This window comes from Colius striatus, chromosome 3, assembly GCF_028858725.1.
Source record: "Colius striatus isolate bColStr4 chromosome 3, bColStr4.1.hap1, whole genome shotgun sequence".
NCBI classification, from domain to species: Eukaryota; Metazoa; Chordata; class Aves; order Coliiformes; family Coliidae; genus Colius; species Colius striatus.
The window spans coordinates 97,581,846-97,603,746 of NC_084761.1; the positions used below are offsets into that span (position 1 = coordinate 97,581,846).

At 45.3% G+C, this 21,901-nt stretch overlaps 1 protein-coding gene across 4 annotated transcripts in view; it reads right to left on the reverse strand.

The window, feature by feature from the left end:
• The window catches only part of SLC4A11 (solute carrier family 4 member 11), a 97,861-nt gene that overhangs the window by 22,442 nt on the left and 53,518 nt on the right, over positions 1-21,901 (reverse strand). For all 4 annotated transcript variants that reach the window (XM_061994283.1, XM_061994282.1, XM_061994281.1 and 1 more), the window contains 7 exons: positions 21,692-21,815; positions 17,905-18,111; positions 12,524-12,608; positions 4,609-4,734; positions 3,740-3,853; positions 2,708-2,840; positions 2,324-2,397 (listed from right to left, as the gene is read on the reverse strand). In XM_061994283.1, the coding sequence (XP_061850267.1) occupies positions 2,324-2,397; positions 2,708-2,840; positions 3,740-3,853; positions 4,609-4,734; positions 12,524-12,608; positions 17,905-18,111; positions 21,692-21,815 (863 nt within the window). The remainder of the gene's footprint in view (positions 1-2,323; positions 2,398-2,707; positions 2,841-3,739; positions 3,854-4,608; positions 4,735-12,523; positions 12,609-17,904; positions 18,112-21,691; positions 21,816-21,901) is intronic.

A 21,901-nucleotide genomic window follows, 5' to 3' on the forward strand; every position in this document is an offset into this window, starting at 1 on the left:
CCCCTTCTTTCCTGCATGAGTACCTTGCAAAAAAAGATGGAAAATCAAGGCTATAAACAGAGTGAGGAAAACATATCTGAGCAAGAGCAGCATGTGCCCTGGCCCTAAGGAAGCCTGAAGGCCCTGTCAGCTGGGCTGCCATCACCAGGACGTGTTTAACAGCATGCAGAAGATACCAGATTTCTCTTCCTACTTAACTCTCAACTGAAGTTTTGAGTGGGGAAGAGGCGCTGGCACAACTACCATCACCTCCTGCTACAAAACAGCAGTGGGACAGACAAGCCTGTGGCCATGAGCTGCACTGCTGTCATGTGTTTCACTGGGAGCACTGAGAGGGTTAGGGATAAAGCATGTGCCTGACAGCACCAGTGCCCTTCAACATCTGGGATCATGGCTAGACCTGGGGTCCCAGCTGTTGATGCACTGAACACTCCCAGATGCAGCTGAAGCCAAAATGAGCTGCCAAGGGAGTGTTGATTCGATTTTATTACCATTGTTGCTATAAATTCAGACCTTCAAGTGAAAGGGAGACTTGCATTAACTTACTAATTAATTTCCAGGATCCTTCTCTGTCCCCACTGCACTACTCCAAGACATGACTTGCATTTCCCTGAAGGTCTGGCAGCTGACATCAGTGGATGCTTCCTGAGCTTAGCCCATGCCCCTGCTACAAGCAATCAGCTCTCTACTCCAACAGCCCTGCAAGGGTTTGCATTTGGGCATTTCTACAGAGCAGTTGACTGTTGTGTTGATGAACACCTCAGTGCCAAAGGGAGACTTTCACAGCTTCAGAACAGGGCACTTAACAGCACACATTAAGCAAAGCTTACAGCTACAGAGTGAGCAGAGAGAAAGGAAAGTATCCCAGAACAGCTTCTCCTTCACCACATTTTGTCTAAGCAGGACATTTGAACGATGCAGGTGTTCTGCTGAGAAAAACACCCTCTGATTGCACAATGAAAGCACATGCCCAAGGAGCCAAATTAAGGTTTAAATGGGGCAGTATCTCACTTAAAATTCCTTTGCAGTCAAATCTGCTCTTTTAAGGTGTTTCCTTGCATACAAGATAACAAAATGTCCTGCAGCTGGGGAAGAACAACCTGCAGCAGGACAGTCTGGGGGTGACCTGCCATAGAGCAGCTCCAGGAGAGAGACCTGGCAGTGCTGGTTGATAATAAACTGCCCATGAGCAGCAACGTGCCCTCATGGGCAAGAAGCCAATGGCAGCCTGGGGGCATCAAGAAGAGTGTGGGCAGCAGGTCAAGGGAGGTTCTTCTCCCTCTCTACTCTGCCCTGGTGAGGCCTCATCTGGAGTCCTGTGTCCAGTTCTGGGCTCCACAGCTCCAGAGGGACAGGGAAGTGCTGGAGAGAGGCCAGTGCAGGGACACCAAGATGATCAGGGAATGGAACATCTTTTATATGAGGAAAGGCTGCAGGAACTGGGGCTGTTCAGTCTGGAGGAGACTGAGGGGGGAATCTCATTAATATTTATAAATATCTAACTGGTGGGTGTCAGGAGGTTGGGACATCCTAGATAGTAGATAGTAACAGGACAAGGGGTGATGGGATGAAGCTGGAACACAAAAAGTTCCACTTAAATATAAGAACAAACTATTTCACTGTTCAGGTGAGGGAGCCCTGGCACAGGCTGCCCAGAGGGGTTGTGGAGTCTCCTTCCTTGGAGATCTTCAAGACCCACCTGGACATGTTCCTGTGTGACCTGATCTAGGTGACCCTGCTTCTGCAGGGGGTTTGGACTGGATGAGCTGTAAAGGTCCCTTCCAACCCCTACCATTCTATGATCATAAATAACAAGGAATGCAAACTTGGCCAGCACCTCACTGAGATGAACAGGAAAGCTGCCATTCACATGGCATTTCTGCTAACATCTTCCACCTTCATGACTATCTCCTGCCAATCCTAAGGAGGAAGAGATATGCCAGACAAATGTGTTAAACCCTAAGGCTGCTTATAAATACTAGATACTCACCTAGAACTTCACCCAGAACTAGGGACCAAGTGTCTGGTTTTTTTTGCCAGGACTAAAGAGACTGATACCAGGGGGAAGACTTCCACAGCACCTTTAATACAGTTTCACCCTTTGTCAAGACACTAATTCTACCTCAGCTAACTGAAATTTGAGCTCACAGACATTCTGCATATCCAGGTAAACTGCTGACACAGGGCTGCTTCAACCTCACACTTGTTTTTTTTCCCTGAAGACCTTGAATGAACATGAAACAAGACAACATGCATATTTGCAGCCTTGTATTTCCCTTTGACAAGGAAGCAAAGCAGAGCTCTGCACCGTTGCAAGACTTACCTTTAATGATGCCTTTGAAAGCATCAAGCACAAAGGTGATGGATATAAAAAGTGCAATTATTTCTTCTGTTGACCTGTGGAAAAATCCCAGGAATATACCCATTAGCAGAGTCTGCATTCAACACCATTCAAAGGCAAAACCAAATCTGCATATTCCTCATTTACTTGAAAACCAACCAATTTTAGACAGACCAACTCAGGAAACAAAACATAGTCAAATCTTTAAAAGCTTCTTTAAGGTGGAACAATAAAGCTGATATGAAACTAGCCTCATCTCACACAACATGTTTTGTGGGAAGTTTGTAATTAAGGAGCTTGTGGAATGTGTAATTTTTACATTTGCTGAATAATCTGATCAAAACAGGACTTCTTGAAAATAGCTACCTTTTAAAGAGCTTCATCAGAAGGCTGAAATTAAAGAGAGAGTACATCACAAGGAAAAAGCTGTTCCACAGTCCAATCCAGGCATAGAAAGCACTGAAATCCAAGTGGTAGTCATCACAGATTCCTCTGATGACTGTGAAAACGAAGCATTCACGTGTCAGATTAAGCTTTTGCCATTCCCAACCTTTTGATTCCCATCTGCTTGACTGCAATAAGAACCCATCTCAAGACTTTGCCTCAACACACTTAGGCACATACCATTAAACCTCTGTTCTTACACTCCTGGGTGAACACTAGATCAGCAGAAGCTCTTCTCCCCTTCCCCATCCCATTCCTCTACTACAAATTGGAAGGAGGATTTGAAAGAATATGCTCCCACATTGCTCAAATTTTTCCTAGGGATCAAGGACACAAAATCAACCCTTGGGGTTTGCTTTCACCCAGAGTTTGGGGAGCTGTTGAGCAAGACATCTCATACTTGGTACCACATTTGCTCAAGTGACTGTATTGTGGAGGAAATGTCACATGTCTTAAACCTTTCAAACTAATCATAGCTCATATGACTTTCCATAGATATTGTGTTTGCCCCACTTCTGGCTCAGTAATACCAACTTGCATATGCAACTGGAAAGCTAATCATAGAATGGTAGGGGTTGGAAGGGACCTCCAGAGATCATCTAAGTCCAAACCCCCTGCAGAAGCAGGATCACCTAGATCAGGTTGCATAGGAACACGTCCAGGTGGATCTTGAAGACCTCCAAGGAAGGAGCCTCCACAACCCCTCTTTAACAGGCCCACAATAAAAAAAACCCAACAAAAAAAGCTTAGTCTCAGGCTCTTATCCTCAAGGTGGTTTAACACAGCCACACCAGGAAGCCTTCAGATGAGAAAGATTCCCTCCTTGAAGCAGAAATGCCTGTTCTCACAAGGTGGTTATTTTCTATGCAAGATGACTCCTTCAAAATCTCCCTCTTACTAAATCTGAATCAAATTCCACCCCTGTCCCCCAGTTTACAAGTTTAATGGACTTACCATTAATGTAGAGTGCTAAAGGAGCTGTAGTTAGGAGCACAACCAGGGGCTGCCCCGAAAAGAGGGCATAAAGCAACCCTCCGATACACTGGCCAACGATTGTCTTCTGCACATCTATGAGTAATTAGGAAGGAGAAAGGCAAACAGAGGTTTTAACCAACTCCCCCCTGACCAAAGAGCATTCACAGGGCCCAGAAACCAACACCTAATAAGAGCTAATTAGAGGATCAAGACTTGAGACGTCATGAAAGTAAGAAGTGAGCCAACCTGTGCCAATATCTTTGGCTACCATCATGTTTCCAGATGTTAAACTGGGAAGGTTGAGTGGGGTTTTTTTGTTTGGAGTTTTGGGGGGTGTTGGGGTTTTTTTGGTTGTCTTTTTTAATATCTGTTTTATTTCAAACAGCTAAACAAACATCAACTACCACTTACAAAGTGCCATGTTTGTAGCAGCCTTCAGGACAAGGTTTCAAGGAAGGCTCCTACAAACTTAAGGGCAGCATGAAGTGCTTCAGGGCCACAACAGGGTTAAGTCAAAGCATCATCCACTATACCAGTGGTTTGGATGGTGCCAATTGAACTCGGATTAAGAGCACAGGAGCTTGTACTAGGGAAAAACATGCAGATAACTACATGAAGTGAGCATCATTTAAACATCCAGTAGCATACATATCAGTCCAAGCCAGATGGATACAATCCAAAGTAGTGTTCCATTTTTCTTAGGCTTCTGAGAAGAAGTCATCAACATAACAATTACAACAGCCTTCAGTGGTGTTGTGTTGTAATCCAACAGAATTTCCCCATGCCCAGAGCCACTCAACTTGAACACACAGGATCTCATACCAGATGCACAAAGCTGCTCAACTTACCAATAGCTCCTCGGGTATTTTCATCGTTGAGCGACCCAAATGCGATGGATGGAAGGAGACAGGCAAAATACAGAAAGATCATAGTTGTGATGTATTTTCCTATAGCTTTGTTGTTTCCTATAACACCTAGTATAAACCACAACAAAAGCCATGTTAGTACTGCACTGAAACCCTACTTGCATCAGCTGTGCCTACCATTAGTTCTCTTCACACTGAAAGGTACAAGTAGAAATTAAGCCCACACTGCAAACATACAGGCAGGTCTTTAACATTTGCTTTTGGACACCCATAACTCTTCTGTTTATTTGGGACCACAAGTAGAATGACACTGCTCCAACAGACATTGCTGGCATCATCAAAACAGGAAACACTGGAAGCCTGCTGTTGGGTTTCACCAGCCCCAAAAGCCTGGAAGAGGATCAAAGCAGAAACCCTATGTTTAAGGTTTCTAACCCCTCCCCACTCTCTGCCTTTTTAATGCCAACTTCATAGGTATTCTGGATTGTGCCCCTAATGAGCTTCATGATGATGATTCGTCTTCACAACTGATGATGCCTTGGGCTGGAAAACATGATGCACTACATTCTTTCCTGGGCAGAAATCTGAGGTTATAGGCTTGGATCAATAATATGCTACACTGAGCCAATTAGTGCTAGCAGACTTAGAAAAACAAATAATACAAGAGGTCAGGAATGAGTACATTAAAAGATTTGCTTGACAAAAAAAAGCCTCTCTCAAATAACAGCTTCTTCATCCACTCATCCTCCCCCCTCATCTCCATCGGGAAAAACTCATGTCAGGCCAAAACAAGAGCAGCCAGAAAGAGAATTCAAGTGTCATAATACAAATTTAAGGGCCTCTGAAGTAGCTTCCCTTTCCTGTTTTCAGGCTGATGTCCATCCCCAGTGAGCTCATACCACACAAGAGAAAGGATGAGACACAACAACAGCTGATATTGCTTGAGGAGAACATAAGATTTTGCCACAGAAAAGCCTCTTCAGACAGGATACACCAGACAGGGCCTTTTCAAAGGAAACCCTGAACCAGCCTGTGCCACCATCCTTGATGACACTCTTGCTTCAAGACCCTTGGGCAGAATTGACCAGCTCCCTTTTTCTGGAAACCTCCTGAGCAGTGAAATCCCACAAACATCTACCCCTAAGCTTCCAAATGCCCATCTAAGCTTCTGTCTTGTAGCTGCTAGATTGATGCTAGCAATGTATTGAATGAGAGAAGGGAGAGCTTTGCACCAACAGCCTCTAATGCAACACTGAGAAAACCTGGACATTGCCACAACATGCTAACTGTGTATCTTGGGGAAAAAAAGGGGAAGAAAGTAACACAATGACTTTGGGATCTTATCTAACATCAGCTTTCTGCACCATTTGCAGGGCACAGATAAGGATAGAAAGAGGATGCAAGCATCAAAAAATCAAAGCTGATGTGTAATGAACAGACAGTTGTGTGAATAAAGGACACCTTGGGATGGTTCCTGTTCACAGACACGGGAGCAGCAGACAGAAATAGAACTTCTGATGCTCAGTATCCTCAAAAAAAACCAACCCTAGGCATAGGCTGAGACTTGACAAGAGACATCTCAAGCATGTAAATACAAGCTTGACCTTCCAGGAGTCACAGGACCAGCTGTTTCAAGGCAAATTCCTTTCAGTTTCTTGTGAGGATTCAGAAACCACAGACCACATTCATGACCACTCTTGGCAGCCAAAGGGTCTGAAATTTACTTCTTGCAGATTAAACACTCTCTCCAGTCCAGCTGCAGGCTCCTACCTCACATTCCCAAGTGTCCAAGGCCTTTAGAGGAAAGGGTAGACTTGGCAGGCCAAAAAGGGGACCTAGTGTTGTAGATGGTCACATCCTCATTCAGAAGTCACTGTAGAATACTGCTTTTTGGACAAAGGAGTCTTCCCAACATGAAAAATCAGAGGCAACAATGCCTGAAAGATTTGAAATCGTTCACTAAAGAGGTAGACCTGTTTCTGCAGGGGGCTTGGACTGGATGACCTTTTAAAGTCCCTTCCAACTCCTACCATTCAGTGATTCTATGAAAAAGGCAGGCAGCCAGGACCAGAGAAGCAACCAATAGGGAATAAAAAAGGGCTCCTTTGCTGAGCAGAGAAGGCTACATAAGCTATGAGGTGATTTCTAAAAAGCCTTCAGGTGGATAAATTGTAGTATGAGAGGACAGAAGGAAAGAAGAAGCCTTGAAGAGCACGACAAAAGCTCATGCATGGCTTTTATTTCCAGCTTCCATCCTTGCAACACAAGCAGCAGGAGTCTTTGCTGATCCTGGAAGGCCTTTATACCACATCATGGCCAGGTCCAAGACTTCCAGTACTTTCTGTAGTCCATAACCAGCCAGATGGGACCCAAGGAGCAAAGAATCCCTCCTGGTGGGCAGCAAATTTCAACTTCATAGTGGAGACAACAACTCTATCAGATTAAACATGCCCTTTCACAAATGATCAAGCACTTTTTAATTGCAGCTAAAATCATGAGCAAATACAGCCTCTGTGCACAGGTTCACCTGAGACAAGCACTGCAATTCAGCATTAATCACCATCTACCTTTTGCCTCTTTCAAGTCAACATCTGGCTAAACATTTCCAGGGTCTATTTGCAACCTGGGGACTGACAATATTTCATGTAAAAGAAGGTGGGCTGCATTATGATGGCATTTCATCTGCAGCAGGCTCATAAAGCCATTGAGGAATGTGTCACTCCAAGTGCACAATCTCAATTTGCAGCAGAAAATCAACTCTCAGTCCAGCTGTGAAATTTGAGTGGCTGACTATTACAGGAGCAATCCCTTGAAATTAAGGTACATCTACACATAGAAATAGGAAGCAATTATGTTCATCAACATGACAGTTCTATTTTACTTGCTTGAATTTATGAAATATCATAGCTTTTAAAGACAAGGTTAGAGCTTCAGAGAAAACTGCAGCATCACTGGCCTCCCTTGGCTTGGTGTTTTGCATCAATAAGTTAATGACCAAGAGGCTGGGACTAAAGCTCCTTAAGTCTACTGATTGTGCCTTTACTTGAATCAAAAATGAGACAGATAAACATTCTATGAAATGTCTGACTATTAGTGTTCTTTCCCAATTCCCTGAAACATCCAATGCAAAACAAGGATAATTATCACAGAATCACAAGGGCTGGAGGAGACCTCAAAAGCTCATCCCAGTGCAACCTCCCTGCCAGAGCAGCACCACCTAGAGCAGGGCACACAGGGACTCATCCAGCTGGGTTGGAATGTCTCCAGAGAAGGAGCCTCCACAGCCCATCTCCCTCACCTCAACAGGGAACAAGTTTGTCCTTGTGTTTCTTTGGAACCTCTTCTGTTCCAGCTTGTGCCTGTTGCCCCTTGTCCTATCATTGGCCATCACTGAGCACAGCCTGGCTCCAGCCTCCTCACACCCATCCTTTATGGATTTGTGCACATGAGTGAGGTCACCCCCCACTCTCCTCTTCTCCAAGCTGAAGAGCCCCAGCTCCCTCAGCTTTTCACCACAAGGGAGACACTCCATCTTTGTGGCCCTGCACTGAATTCTCTCCAGCAGCTCCCTGTCCATCTTGAGCTGATCTGCTGCACAGCAGCAAGGATATCCCTATGAAAACCCCCTTTAAAAACCAAAAAATCACCTTTCAATGGTAAAACACAGAGCAAGAGTTTCTGCTCATTGGTTTTGAGCCTTAAGAACTCAAAGCTTTACAAGCTTTTGCTAATGTCCTCAAGTTGGGCTTTCACTTAAGTTAGTAGGTGCTGGACTCAGTCCATTTTTCTGAAGATGAATGAGAGATGAACCTTCCCTAAAGTGCTGTGAAGAGTAAATCACAGTACAAGTGAGACTAGGATCCTAACTGGAAAAGGAAATGCACCCTGATTTCAGAGCAGAGAAGCCAAGCATATGGTCAGGATGGAGAAGTATGAAGAAACAAATCAATTACTCAGAGTTCTCCCTTCTCATCTCTCTTTCTATTTCCCATGAAGTGCTAGGTCTCTTGGAAGGAAATATCCACAGACAAAACAAGATGCTTTTATGCATCTCTAATGCATTCCATTGCACCACTGACACAAAGAGATTTCAAAAGCAACCCAGGTCATGATTCCCCAAAGCATTCAACAAGTCTGTCTTCAAGTGGCCACTGAGCTTTTGCACCGAGGTGATATTTAGGAATGGAGGGCTACAGTGATGCAGGAGTTGCCCCATCATCTAACCCAGGGCAAAAAGCCCTGAAGAGAGGGTATAAACCCTACCTGCAATCTCTGTATTTTTCCTCCTCTCTAATCAAAAATGCTGGCCAGTGCAAGCAGGTCAGGGAGCCAAACATCTGACATATGCCACAGCCAATCCAGTCAACATTTGAAGAGGTTTGAGTTCTGTGCTTAGACAACCACCAAGGTAAAACTTCCCTTTCAAATCCCCTTTTCCCAGTGCCTCCTTCTAAGCATTGCCTATGCTACAGGGGGCTTTGGAGATCTCCTTCCTGAAACCCCCCACCACCAAACCCTGAGGGTGCTGCCAGGATGCACTTGGCTTTCTCTCAGGAGCTGGATAAGGACCCTCTGCAGGACCAAGGACAGGGAGGAATCCACATCTCCAATAGCTGAACTATCCAACCACCACGGGTGTGCCAAGGACACACATCCAGGAAAAGAGGGAGAAAGAATACATCTCAGTTCTCCCCTCCTTCCCTTCACCCCCTCCCTCCCCAAGAGGTGAAGAGATGTGGAAGAAAGCAAAGCAAAGCTCACCACCATCATGTCAGGCACCTCAGAATTCACCTCCCAGCATTTCCAGACACTACATTCACTGTTTGTTCCTTCTTGTTGTGGCAGAAAATACACGTTGAAGAATAAGGGTAGCAACTTGAGGGGGTTTGGAAAACTTGTGGCTGAGTCAAGGCAGAATTCCCTCCTTCACTCAAACAAGCCTCAGCATAGAATCACAGAATGGTAGGGGTTGGAAGGGACCTTTAGAGATCATCCAGTCCAACCTCCCTGTAGAAGCAGCTCCCACCTAGATCAGGTTGCATAAGAACATGTCCAGGCGAGTCTTGAAGACCTCCAAGGAAGGAGCCTCCACATAAAAACATTTCAGAAAGCTTCAAGGCTTTAACTGAGTCCTAAAGAACACTGATACATGTCTGTTTTGAGCCTGTTTGACAGCATCAGAATGAAATTCTGTACAAACTTTTGTCTTTAAGAAAGCAGAACATCACAAACCAAGGTTGTTAGTCATTAAGAGGAGACTAAGTGCCAAATGGTGTTATCCCTGAGCTAAAAGGAAAGTTCCAGGTGTTCTTAAGCTCAGCATAATCCAACTGTTCATCTCCAGATGCTCCTATTAATATCCTGGACCCAAAAGTTTAGACAATTTTTGTTTCTTACACATTCAGTAAAATCCATAAGACCTTACAGTCCAAAGCAGACCGAGCTTGACAAGTTCCTAAATTGGAGGAAGAGTGAGGAAGTTTCTTCCTTCCTTTCCTCTCCCAAATTGAAACAGTTAGAATCACAGAATGGTGGGGTTGGAAGGGACCTTCAGAGATCATCCAGTCCAACTCCCCTGCAGAAGCAGGTCCACCTAGATCAGGTCACAGGAAAATGTCCAGATGGGTCTTGAAGATCTCCAAGGAAGGAGACTGAATGGTCAGCATCATCCAATGTGTGAAAAAAAACCCAATCCCACACAAGTCCAACCGACAAAACATTTCTCTGGGCTTACCAAAGCCTTTTTATTTATCACCCTGCTCTTAATCAGATTCTCTGTTTAAGCCAAAAATCCCAGGATTGAAGACTTAGAAACTTCAACCATCCAAAAAAGGCATCTTTGTAATTCAGGTATCTTTGCTGATGCACATGTGGTTGTCTGGAGTGCACATACTTGGATGGCTCAAATCCCCAGTGTTCTGGTACACTGCTGCTTTGAGATGGCCCAGGAATTTCATGTTCCTCATCACCTTTGGTCTTGGTGGTTTATGACAGATGCTTTATGCTTCATCTGTTTCTCATCACACATAGTTCCTTAAAAAATTCATCCTGGTTTCTGGGAAGAAGTGGCATATACTAATACATACAGGGTTTTATATACAGGTCTTTCCCCCCTCCCCCCCATGTCCTATTTGAAAAAGCACAATTGCTCCTAAGGTGAGCACATGCGAGCTGCACTAGTTCTTGAGTCTCACTTGGCTCATTTCTGCACCTTCCACTCTCCAGAAGTAATGCACTTGCCATTTTATACCAAATCATTTTCTTCCTGGACTATTTGTGATGCTGGATTCTCACTATGGCAGTATTCCACCACTCAAAGCAGATGCACACAAGGGAACAATTCTCTCAAAGCTGGTCAATCCCAGCACCTTGTTTGGACCAAGTCTGACCTGCTACGTATATCAGCTCTTGGAAAGCTTGCAGACCTGGCTATAGCTGACAGCCCCAGGCTGACAGGCAGCACACATGGGTTACCTTGGATGCCTGCAGAGCCAGAACGTGGACTCTGAGATGAATTTCTAGATCTTCTGAGAGCCAAAGATGGCTGCAGGACCACTGTGAGATGCTTTTGCACTGGAGAATCTGCTGTGCTCACCTGACTGCCACAGCAGGCACTGCTCTGTCTTGAGCTGCACATAGAATGAGAATCTCAAGGGTTGGAAGGGACTCTGAAAGACCACCCAGTGCAACCCCCCTGCCAGAGCAGCACCACCTAGAGCAGGGCACACAGGGACTCATCCAGCTTGGTTGGAATGTCTCCAGAGAAGGAGACTCCACAGCCCATCTGGGCAGCCCCTGCCAGTACTCCCTCAACAGGGAAGAAATTCTTCCTTGTGTTTCTTTGGAAGCTCTTCTGTTGCAGCTTGTCCCCGTTGCCCCTTGTCCTGTCATTGGCCATCACTGAGCACAGCCTGGCTCCAGCCTCCTCACACCCACCCTTGATGGATTTGTAAACAAGAATGGGGTCACCCCTCAGTCTCCTCTAAGCTCAAGAGCCTCAGCTCCCTCAGCCTTTCATCAGATGCTGCACTCCATCATCTTGGTGGCCCTGCCCTGAACTCTCTCTCCAGGTATACAATTCATTTTCTTACACCAGCTCCAAGGGAGATAACCCTCCACAGAGATGCAGTGCTGGGACACTGTGGCATGAGCTAAGACAGATTTAACACAGGCAAATGTCTGTCAGAGCCCTCAGATGCCCTCTGCCTACAATCTATATCTTTATACAAACCTTTTGGGTTTGATACTTGAATATATTCACCAACTCCCTAATAAGCTGTAAGAAACTAAACACATCTTGGTGTCAAGGCTGAGGCCAATGCAATCATGGGTCACCCTGAAGACATTTCACAGCCTTTCAGGAGCTCTGAAAGCAAAAGTTTGAAAGTGAGAAAGGAGAAAGTGACTCTTAAAATCAACAGGGCCATTGTGAGAGCTTTATGAAGCCCAAAACATGAAGCTTGATACAACCCCTGTGTCTGGCTGCAGCACACAGGCTATATCCTGTTTTCAAAAGCACTGAAACTATGTTAGTGCAGCTCAGGTTTTGTTTAAGCACTGACAACTCCCACAGCATGGCCACAACTGCTATTGATGCTGCCTTGCAGTGCTGAGTGATGATGTTGCAATGAGTTGATCTGTGTCTACACAGGACAACAATCAATCCCCTCAACAATTCATACCCTCACCCACGTACACTCAGCACCTTCATGACATCCTCAGCTACAGGGTGCCACGCTGCCTTGTTCACAGGCTCTTGCCAAAAGACTCTTGGAAATAAGGAGGAGAGCTATTGCACATGTGAAAGGACACATTGAATGCACGCTGTAAACAGGACATGGCATCACAGAAACTCCAAGTGAGGCCAGTGCTTTCACATAAACATCGGCCAACGTACCGTCAGTGAAGTCCAAAGCGTACACTGGAAGTCTTCGTGCAATGTCATCAGAAATCCCCTTGCCAACATTGAGAAACTCGTGCAACTAAAGAAAGGAAGGAAGTGCTGTGTCAGTTTAAAGGCTCATGCACTGTTGGGGAAGATTAACCTCCTTTAATCAATGCAGATAGGAGCAAACCTGGGCATTTTGAATAGGGCACTCAAACCTGATTTTGTGATGATAGTACAAAAACTCTTCACATTTCAATTTATATCCTCAAAAGGACTGTAAAACAGACAATCCCCTCCCCAACCATGTTTTTCCACCCTGATTTTCCTCTCTTCCTTCCCTTTTCCCATTCATATCTCCATCTCTGCTTTGCAGGTGAGGGTGCTGATACACAGTGTGACCCACTGAAAACACCCTGGCTAACAGCAGGATTAGACTTTGAGTATCCTGGAGTCAAACACATCAGTTGAGAGACATTTTACCCATCCCTATATTCAACTTTGTCTTTAGATTCCACCACAAAAAACCCCCTCTTCCCTCAAATCCCCCTCTGAAGGGGTATCCCCAGCAAATGCTTCCTTCTTTAGCATTGCCATGGGAAAGAGAAGCCTCAAATACATCTAGTAAGGGAACTAACACCTCAAACTCCACCCAAAGGCAACAAGCCTGAGTCACTTCACATGACCAAGCTGTAATTCTTACCATCAAAAGCCAGTAAGGTCACTGTGAATGTGTTCCCGAAACCCCTTTATTTCTGGTTTGAGGGCCTGCAAAGTGCACTATGATTGTTTACAGGATCTGATGCTCACCACAGGCAATAAGGAGCTTTTCAGAACTGTGACAGCTGCTATTGACTTACAACCTCCCAATTCTCCCAACTACATCCTTACAGAGAGCACATGGAAAGAGTCAGAGTAGGCAACGCTTGCAAATGAGGCACCTGGCAGATTTTTTGCTATTATCCTCAACTCAGTACATATGCTACTAAATAAAAATCAAATGCACCTTTACACAGCACTAATTAGCCCATCTGTCTCATCTTCTCATATGTTTGTTTCAGAACCAGGCACAGAGAACTTATAACCTCTACTTGGGAGTGGAGGGGGGCAAAAGAAAGAGTCATTGATTCAAAAGCTACACTGGTAGATCATCTCAAAACAGAATGGACATGTTCCTTTGGCTGGGTTATGGGGGAACTGATAGAAGCTACTGCTTTAGGAAGGACTTGACACTACAGTGCTCATTTAACAGTCTAAACACATCTCAGTCTCTTCTCATGGGACTCACCTGCTCTGCAACACCTGGGAGATCAAAGGCAGAAGTCAAAACTAAGGAAGCCTCTCCTTTAGGAGGAATACACTGGGGCAGAGCAAACACTAGAGTTTGGGGTGCAAGACATATCTCAGACGACCAGCTTCTTTATCAGTGACTGTGACATCTCACAGTTGAGCTACTTAAGTCAATTCCCTTGCATTTTACCATTTCCCTTGTATTACTTCAGGCCAGTTTCAACTCTAAACCTGAACAATCAGAATGAAAAGACAGCAGCCACCAGCACAACATCTGCATTTTAGGCATTTCCGAAAAAGCTCTGTTCTTAAACCATATTTGGAGGCATATTTGGACATCAAAGCCATATGCACTTGAAAAGCAATTTATTTTTTTCCCCCTGGAAAGACATTCCTGAAGGCTGGAGTCAGCCAGAGAATCACAATAGCTTTAATGACTAATATGTTTACTTGTCTCGCTGCAGTGAGGATGGGGAAAAGGATGCTCAGGGTATCTCCTCTTCCAGGGAAGAAGGCCTGGGGCTGAGTGTGGGGTGGGAAGGGGCACTCATGCACATTGCCTGTTTGTAGGCAGTGGCAAGTGTGCAGAAGAGAAAAGCACTGCCTGACTTCTTGTCCTCCAAGTCATGTTGAAACCGAACTTAAGAGGATGAGGGAGTCAGTGAGTTATATTTGAGACACCCCCCCCCAAAATCCTTTATGCATTTATTTTTTGCATGTGTGCCAGCTCGGCCTAAGGTGGGGCATGGGGATGTCAAGTTAAATCTCATCAGTCACTAAATATGGGGTAGGGATGATTGTTCCTTCAATCCTTCTCTTACTTCCCTCTCTGCCCTACCAACCTCATCCTCAACTTGGGTTATGCTGAGGAGACAAAAGACCAGGTTCACTGGCCTCTGAAATTGTTGCCCTTTTTGGTTTTACTTTTATCCCCCAACCTAGCCACTGTCCATCTTACACATGTTTCAGTCTGGCTTTTGCCTCCTACTCTCTTCTGACCTTGCATCTTGTGAAGTTTCTAAAAACCTCGGGCAAGACAATGCTGACAGTTCATTCTTGCCTTTGGATCTGCTTTCTCATACACTCCAGTGCTGGGAACTGTCATTCCCTGCTCCTTTCTCCTTCAGTGAGTGAACAGGTTTTGCTGAGCCATTGCCTCTTCACTCCTGTTCATGGTTGCACCTCTCATGGCTCTGTCATCTTCTTGATTTAGCATCCTGATAGCAGGTGGCCTTATCCAGGAGACCAGAGCTGCATCCCCCACCAACACTGAGCTCAGGGCTTATGAATCTTCAGTAACCACAGCTCAGGTCCCCAGCACTAAATCTTTCTGTTTCCCAGTCTCCTTTGCTGCTTTGTCCTTCCAGTGTTTTGCCCACGTTGCTCCTAATACATGAGGTGAAGGAAGAGCAGCAAGAAGGACCACACAAAAACAAACCCCAAAGTTCATCAGTTTCCTGCTTTCCATCTTACAAATGTCTCTTGCCATAAACAGCCATTGGTTGGTTTAGAGGCTAAACCAGCACTACTGAACTCAGCCAAACAGAAGATACCTGCTCCAACACCACCAACCCTTTCCCAGTCATCTCCTAAAGTACTTGAAGGCTGCATGACTGTTTTCCACAGACACCCTCGATATGCACTATCCTTCCTGCCAATGCTGAACCCTCTCAGCAAACCCACACAGGTATCAGACACCAAAAACCACAGCCAGAAAAACATCACAACTGTCAGAGCCTCCTCTGTGAACAAAATCACAATTAGATGCCTCAGTAAATGAGAGGATTTCAGGCTGACTTAGTTATGACTGAGAAGGCAGCCTTGCCTAAATAATGCTCCACGATGAGCCCAAAGCAAAGTGATTGTGCTGGAGGCACAGCATAGTGTGCAACTCCCATGGTGTTTTAGCAGAGGTAAAAATGAGCACTTGCAAAAATCCCACTCACACAGAGCACCTTGAGGCCCATTTCTCCTCCAGCACTGGAGGGCCAAGGCAAGAAGAGAGGCAGATTTTTGTCTTACCAAGACTTCACTCTCCTGGCCCTTCCTGAGGGCTCGTTTTTAATAGTGTAGCTCTAGTTTAGGGTATTTATTTCACTGGTGGTGGTTCACAGTTTGAAATGACACTCCTGGTCTCAGTCTGTGCTCATGTTAAACACTTGCTTTCTAGAAGGCTGTTGCACAGGGCAGGCAGATGCTGCTGGAGATGGTTCTCACAGAACCGAAGGAATATAGGCTGTGATCTCCACTCAACCTTGCTTCCCCAGAGAAATCTTTGCTTGTCAGAAAACGAAATCTCCATCCCAGCTCTTGAAGCATGTGCTGGCAAGGCAAGGCAGGAGACAGCTTCTTTCAAGAGACATCAGAAAGCAGAGTTACTACTACACAGGCCGCATCACCTGAGAACTGAAGGATCAAACATTTTCAAAACAAGGATTTACCAAATCCAGACCAAGAACAGGCAACACCAAGAGGAAGCTCTACAGAAACAAGTGTCACTATCTACAGCACTGGCTCATAGCCATGGAAAAATCTGTCTGGTCAAAGCTGCTTGCCCAGAAAGGCAGCTGGAACCACCACTTCTCAGGGCTCAGTGTTGCATCCAGCCTGCCTGCTCATCAAATCAGAGCAGAAAATCCTCTACACACATTTAGAAAGGGATAGTTTCAGCAGAAGAAAGCCAGACAATTGAACTTCTCTGACAATAACTCCTTTGAAAGATCAAGTCCAAAATGATTAAACCTACTTTACCCAAACTAAATTACTGCAACTAGTCCAACCACCACCACTCTGGATAAGTTAGGTTTAAAAGAAGGTTTCAGGACTTGTTCTGTAAACTTAAGAGCAGGTATGGGGCCCAGGAAAGCTCAAAGAGTTATCTATAAGCAAGGAGATTCTGCAGGAAAAAAACCCCCATGAGCTTTGCACATTTCCAGATGTGCAGATCAAAACCCCTTAAGTCTATTCCAGGAAAAGAAGTGGTGAGTTAACCAGCTCCTGCACTGTGGACAATCCAAAGCTTTAAGGTCATTTGTCATTGAGGGATGGGAGCAGCAAGCTTGAGATGGCACAGTTTGTTTTTCAGGTATGCTGTCCAGCTAAAGAATTAGTTTCTGAACGGAAAAGCAAAAGCAAATGACCAATAGACAGGAAATTCCAGAAAAGAAAGCGGAGTTACAGCATTTCCCTCAAACTTGAAAGTACAAAGCAAGTAACGTTTTACAGAGCTACAGATCAAACAGTGAGAAGCCAGGCCAAATACTGACAGGCAACTTGAGTGAAATTACTGTGCAGAGATAGCCAAAAAGTCTTTTGGCTGAAGGAGAGAAAAGCAGCAGCTTCCTTCAGGGACTTCTCATTGTAAGGATTAAATACCTTGGACCGACAATGCACAATGCCCATTAATCCCACCCTTGACTGGATATCTGGAATCAAAGTCCTGTAACCATTTAAATCCCCTACTTCTCTTCATCCCTTCAGCACCTCTTTGAAGTAGGTGGGTTTTTTAACATTTACAGGAGGAGCTGAGGAAGGTGGACAAACAGCAGCCATTTGTAGAAACATTAGTGCTAAGAGCTTGCCAGGAGAGCCCAGTGAATCACAGAATCATCATAGTTGGAAAAGACCTTTAAGATCGAGTCCAATCCTTCACCTCACCCTGCCAAACTAAACCATATCCCTCAGCATGTCATCTATGTGTCTTCTAAATAGCCCCAGGGCTGGGCACTCCCCCAGCTCCCTGGGCAATCTGGCACAGGGGTTGACAACCCTCCCAGGGAAACAGTTCTGCCTCAGCTCCAATCTCAACCTCCCCTGGGGCAACTTGAGCCCATTTCCTCACATCCTGTCATTCATTACTAGAGAGACTGACCCGCAGCTCACTGCAACCTCACATCAGGGAGTTGAAGAGAGTGCTCATGTCTCCCCTCAGCCTCCTCTTCTCCAGGCTCAACACCCCCAGCCGCTCCTCATCTGACTCATTCTCCAGACCCTTGGATGCAAGCAGCACACTTGCTTCAACTCCTTACCCAAAAACCCGAGCACATCAATATGCATTTGGGCACCAGTGAATCAGGGGCATGGCAGATGCTGACCAGCCTTACCTTGAGTGGCTTGGGGCCGTGTGACCTGTGCCCATCACCCATTGTCGAAGGTCTCTGATTGACCACGGTCAGCAAGTGGCGTTGGTGGACTAAGGCTTCCTTGAACTCTTCTTCAGTTTTGGTTTCTAGAAGTTTCTGCCGAAATGTTATGTCTGAGAACATTGTGGCAAAGGTCCTGCCCACTTCTGTGGCAGTTTTGGTACTTTTCTGAATGGAAAAAGAGAGACAGAGAACTCAAAGTTATTTTCTTTCACTTCTGAAAGTTAAAACCCCGCTGATTTGTGCCACTAGGCACTGTTTGAAGAGCTGGCTTCCAGCACCTAGACACACCCAGGGGAGAATGACATCTATAGAAAACATTGCAGACAAAGATATCAACCACAGCAGGATCCTGTGAAGGCATCGATACACCAAAAGCACTAGTAAGTCTTACTCGATCAACTTGCCAGGATTCATTCCAAAGCTGAATCGTGCTGAGCATGCATTTTATCTCCAGTCTCCTTTCAAGGCTGCTAAGACTAAACAAATAGAGTCTGTTACCCTACAGCACCTCAGTATTACTGCTACTGAGGTGGAAAAACACTATAGTCAAGGCTCTTGCAGGTAGAAGTGTCCTGATGTCCTTTCTGGAGTATGGGGATTATTGTGCACTTCATCAGCTTCCTATCTTCTAGGTATTAAAACTCAGTTCAGTTGGCCTCTCTGGGGCAATTCTGGCAGCACAAGTGGAGATTGAGAGCTCTCAGCTAAAGTAACTACTGGCACAGAGAAAAGCACAGGAAAGAAGCAGCTGAGCATGCACACAAGGAGCACTGTATCTCCACTAAATACTTGGAGGAGACAAGACACTTGCAAACATGGAAAAAAGCCCAAATGCCTATTTGCAGGCTTTAACATTTCTGTGAGCTACAGGCTTGATCTTTCAGGGTCCAGCTTCAACAGCATCCCAGCCCTGTTTCCTACAGCTCCAAGCATCCTTGGGAATTAGATACAAAGGAAACAGTGATGGAGACTGAGCTCCCCATCCCTTCATAAACTGAGCTCTATAAACCTGGACCTGCTCAACTGGTTGTACCTTTTTGGTTAGGACAGATAAGGCACTTGCTAAGGAAAAGTTATGTAGAATCACAGCTCATTAAGAGCTCCTGTTGATGCAAAAGTTTTCACTCACTCATCATGCAGCAACTGCTAGAGACACCCAAACTACCACCCCACTTTGGACAGTCTCCAAGCACTTCAAATCACTGTGAAAAGGAGTAGCAAGCATATGTGGTGGATCTGAATTAGTTCTCGTGATTCATAACAAAGCAGATGAACAATTTCTTCATCAACATAACCAAAGAATTCAGTGTTGATGCAGAGGCACAACATGTGGGTGGCACTGCACCAGCCCCACAGCCTTCTCCAGCCCCACAGACCTCTCCATCACTTGTACTGCCCTGTCTCCACTTCTCTTCCATCACCAGGAATGTCCCTTCTGACACACTTGCAATTTCAGTTCCCAGGGAAGGATTTGGATTTAAGTGAAGATAATCTGCTCTGGGAGCTGCTTATGGAGCTTGGAAGTTTGGACCTTTTCAACTGAACCAGCCTGGATTTGCCATCTCAAGGGTGGCCTCTCCTTTCACCTCCAAGCAGCAGCTGTCCTTGGGCTGGATGCTGCAAGGTGTTTCTTCAAGATGCTCAATGTTGCTCCCTTCCTCTGCTTTCCCATAGAGATGGATGAACACTTTAGAGAAAGAGCACACACATTTGCAAGAGAACTCCAGGTTTTTTCCATTCTCCATGTTAGAGAAGGCTAAGAGATCTAGATTCCTCAGCACAACAGATGCTCATTTTCTGGGCTTGTTTTTTTTACCTTCTCAAACCAGGCTCATTTAATCTGTTACTGTCAGCAGGTTAATTATTTTAACTGCTGTACCAGAAATGCGTACTTAGAGTTGGCTAGATAAACTCATTTAAACTAAAAAGCACATTGGCAACTGCAGCTCTGCCTGGCCTCCACTCCCCTTCCTTAATCTGCTGCTGTGCATTGGAATTGCAAACTTTCAGGATGCAAGCTGTTTGCTGGGTGCTTTGCTGGCTGGAGATAAGCAAGCTGCCATACAATGAGAGAGAGAGATCAATGCAATCCTGCAAGGGTTCAGTTGTCTGCCTGCTGCTCTTCCTAAGGAAAAACCAATACCTTTTCAGCCTGTTGGGTTTGACATCTGTGGCAAAAGCTTTGAACTGCTCAGTTGGGAAAGATGTGCCAGAAATCCCAGGAAAATAAGGAAACACCAGCATTTCCATTTTAAACAAAGGTGGTGGTTGAGGGTGGGGAGGAGACAGACAGACGAGACTAGAAGGTCACACATTTAGTATTGAAGAGCAGGAAACTGAATCAGGATGTGTCCTGTTCCAGACAAGGTCCACAACCTCTCCAGTACCTCTAGTAGCCCTGTGGTGTAAACAGGCAGCTCAAGTGTGAAAAGGTCTTGAGCTTTGAACCATTCAACCATTAGCTAGAAGAACTCACCACCTTGATCACGCCAGTACTTTCTAGGAAGACAGGATGGTGATTCCCAATTAACCTCGATGCCCCTTGTGATATTGTGGTAAATGTGTGCTACTATGCCATTTGGTGGCCTCATCTATACTAAAGAATCAGTAAAAGCACACTTGGAGCAAGCTTTAACTTAGCTCTGATTGCCAAAAGCTACAAAAGCTACATCCCAAAGGTCCTCGGGACAGTCTGACCTTACAAGAACCCCAGTTCCCGAACAGTCTCACCCATACTGCAATAGAGCTCCCAAAACTACATCTTCCTCTTGGTTACAGCACCCTGATTTGAGCTGAAATTGCAAGCAAAGGGTTAAAAGTCAAAAATGCTTAAAAGTGCTAGTACTGGCTTATCTGTTGTGCAGACATCTGTCTTAGGAATCATCCTAAGAGCCTGAAGGAGTGAACCCATCAGCCTGAGAAGAACCTAAAGGAGAGAGACTGATGGCAGCAGTTCACTGTGTTTTGGCTATAGGTTGTGGAACTGAGCAGCAAAACCAACTTCAACAATTTGAGCAAGGCCACTGGGTTCAAAAATAAGACAACTGCTTCTCTATAATATATGGAAGGAGCATTATTTCACTTCATGGTGTGCAACTTAGGTGGAGTGATCACCTGTGCACCCAGCACTGCAATAAAGGAATGCTGCTGCTTAAGTGGGGTTAAGGAGTTTATTTCCTGATCTTGGTGGCTGATCTACAATGGCTGCAGACACCTCTGCAATGTAATTGCCAGTCCCATCAAGAGTGTGCTGGGATTCACAGAATGGAAGGGACCTTTAGAGATCATCTAGTGCAACCCCCCTGCTAAAGCAAGTCCACCCTAGACCAGGTTCCACACAGGAACAACAGCTGCAGACAAAAGCCCTTCACAAGCATGGCTTTAACTAGGAACAGCTTTCCTTACCTCTAAGAACAGTAGCTAAACGAGTCAAGCTGAAGTCTGTGGAGTAATACATGCATCACAGCTGTAGCTCTACCAAAAAGTGCATGAGGACTACAGACACATGCAGTGTTGTCCTCCCAGTCAGGCTAGAGGCCATACTCCAGTATGACAGGACCCATCTGACTAATCTACCCCTCACAGACACAGTATAAACCATCTTGACGACTGCTGAGAAGACCTCAGGCCTTTTCACACCCCATTTGTGTTTTGAAAATAGGATATTTTCTTTAACCCTGGAAGGAGTTCAAGGAAAAGCAAGCTTGGGAGAACCCTTTGAAGCAAAGGAGAAGGCAATACTCACCATTTTAGGAGGAGCCAGGACCAATATCACAAATCTCACTTCGCAGGAGTTTTCACCCCAATTCTGAGGCCTCTCCAGGCGGCTGATGCAAACGTGACGTCGCTGAAGAGACTTTATAGTGCAACTGTCAAGGAAGATGGCACTGTCAGACTTGGCTCTATGACATAAGGCATGCTCTCTCCTCTTGCATGAGGTTCAGAAACAGCCATT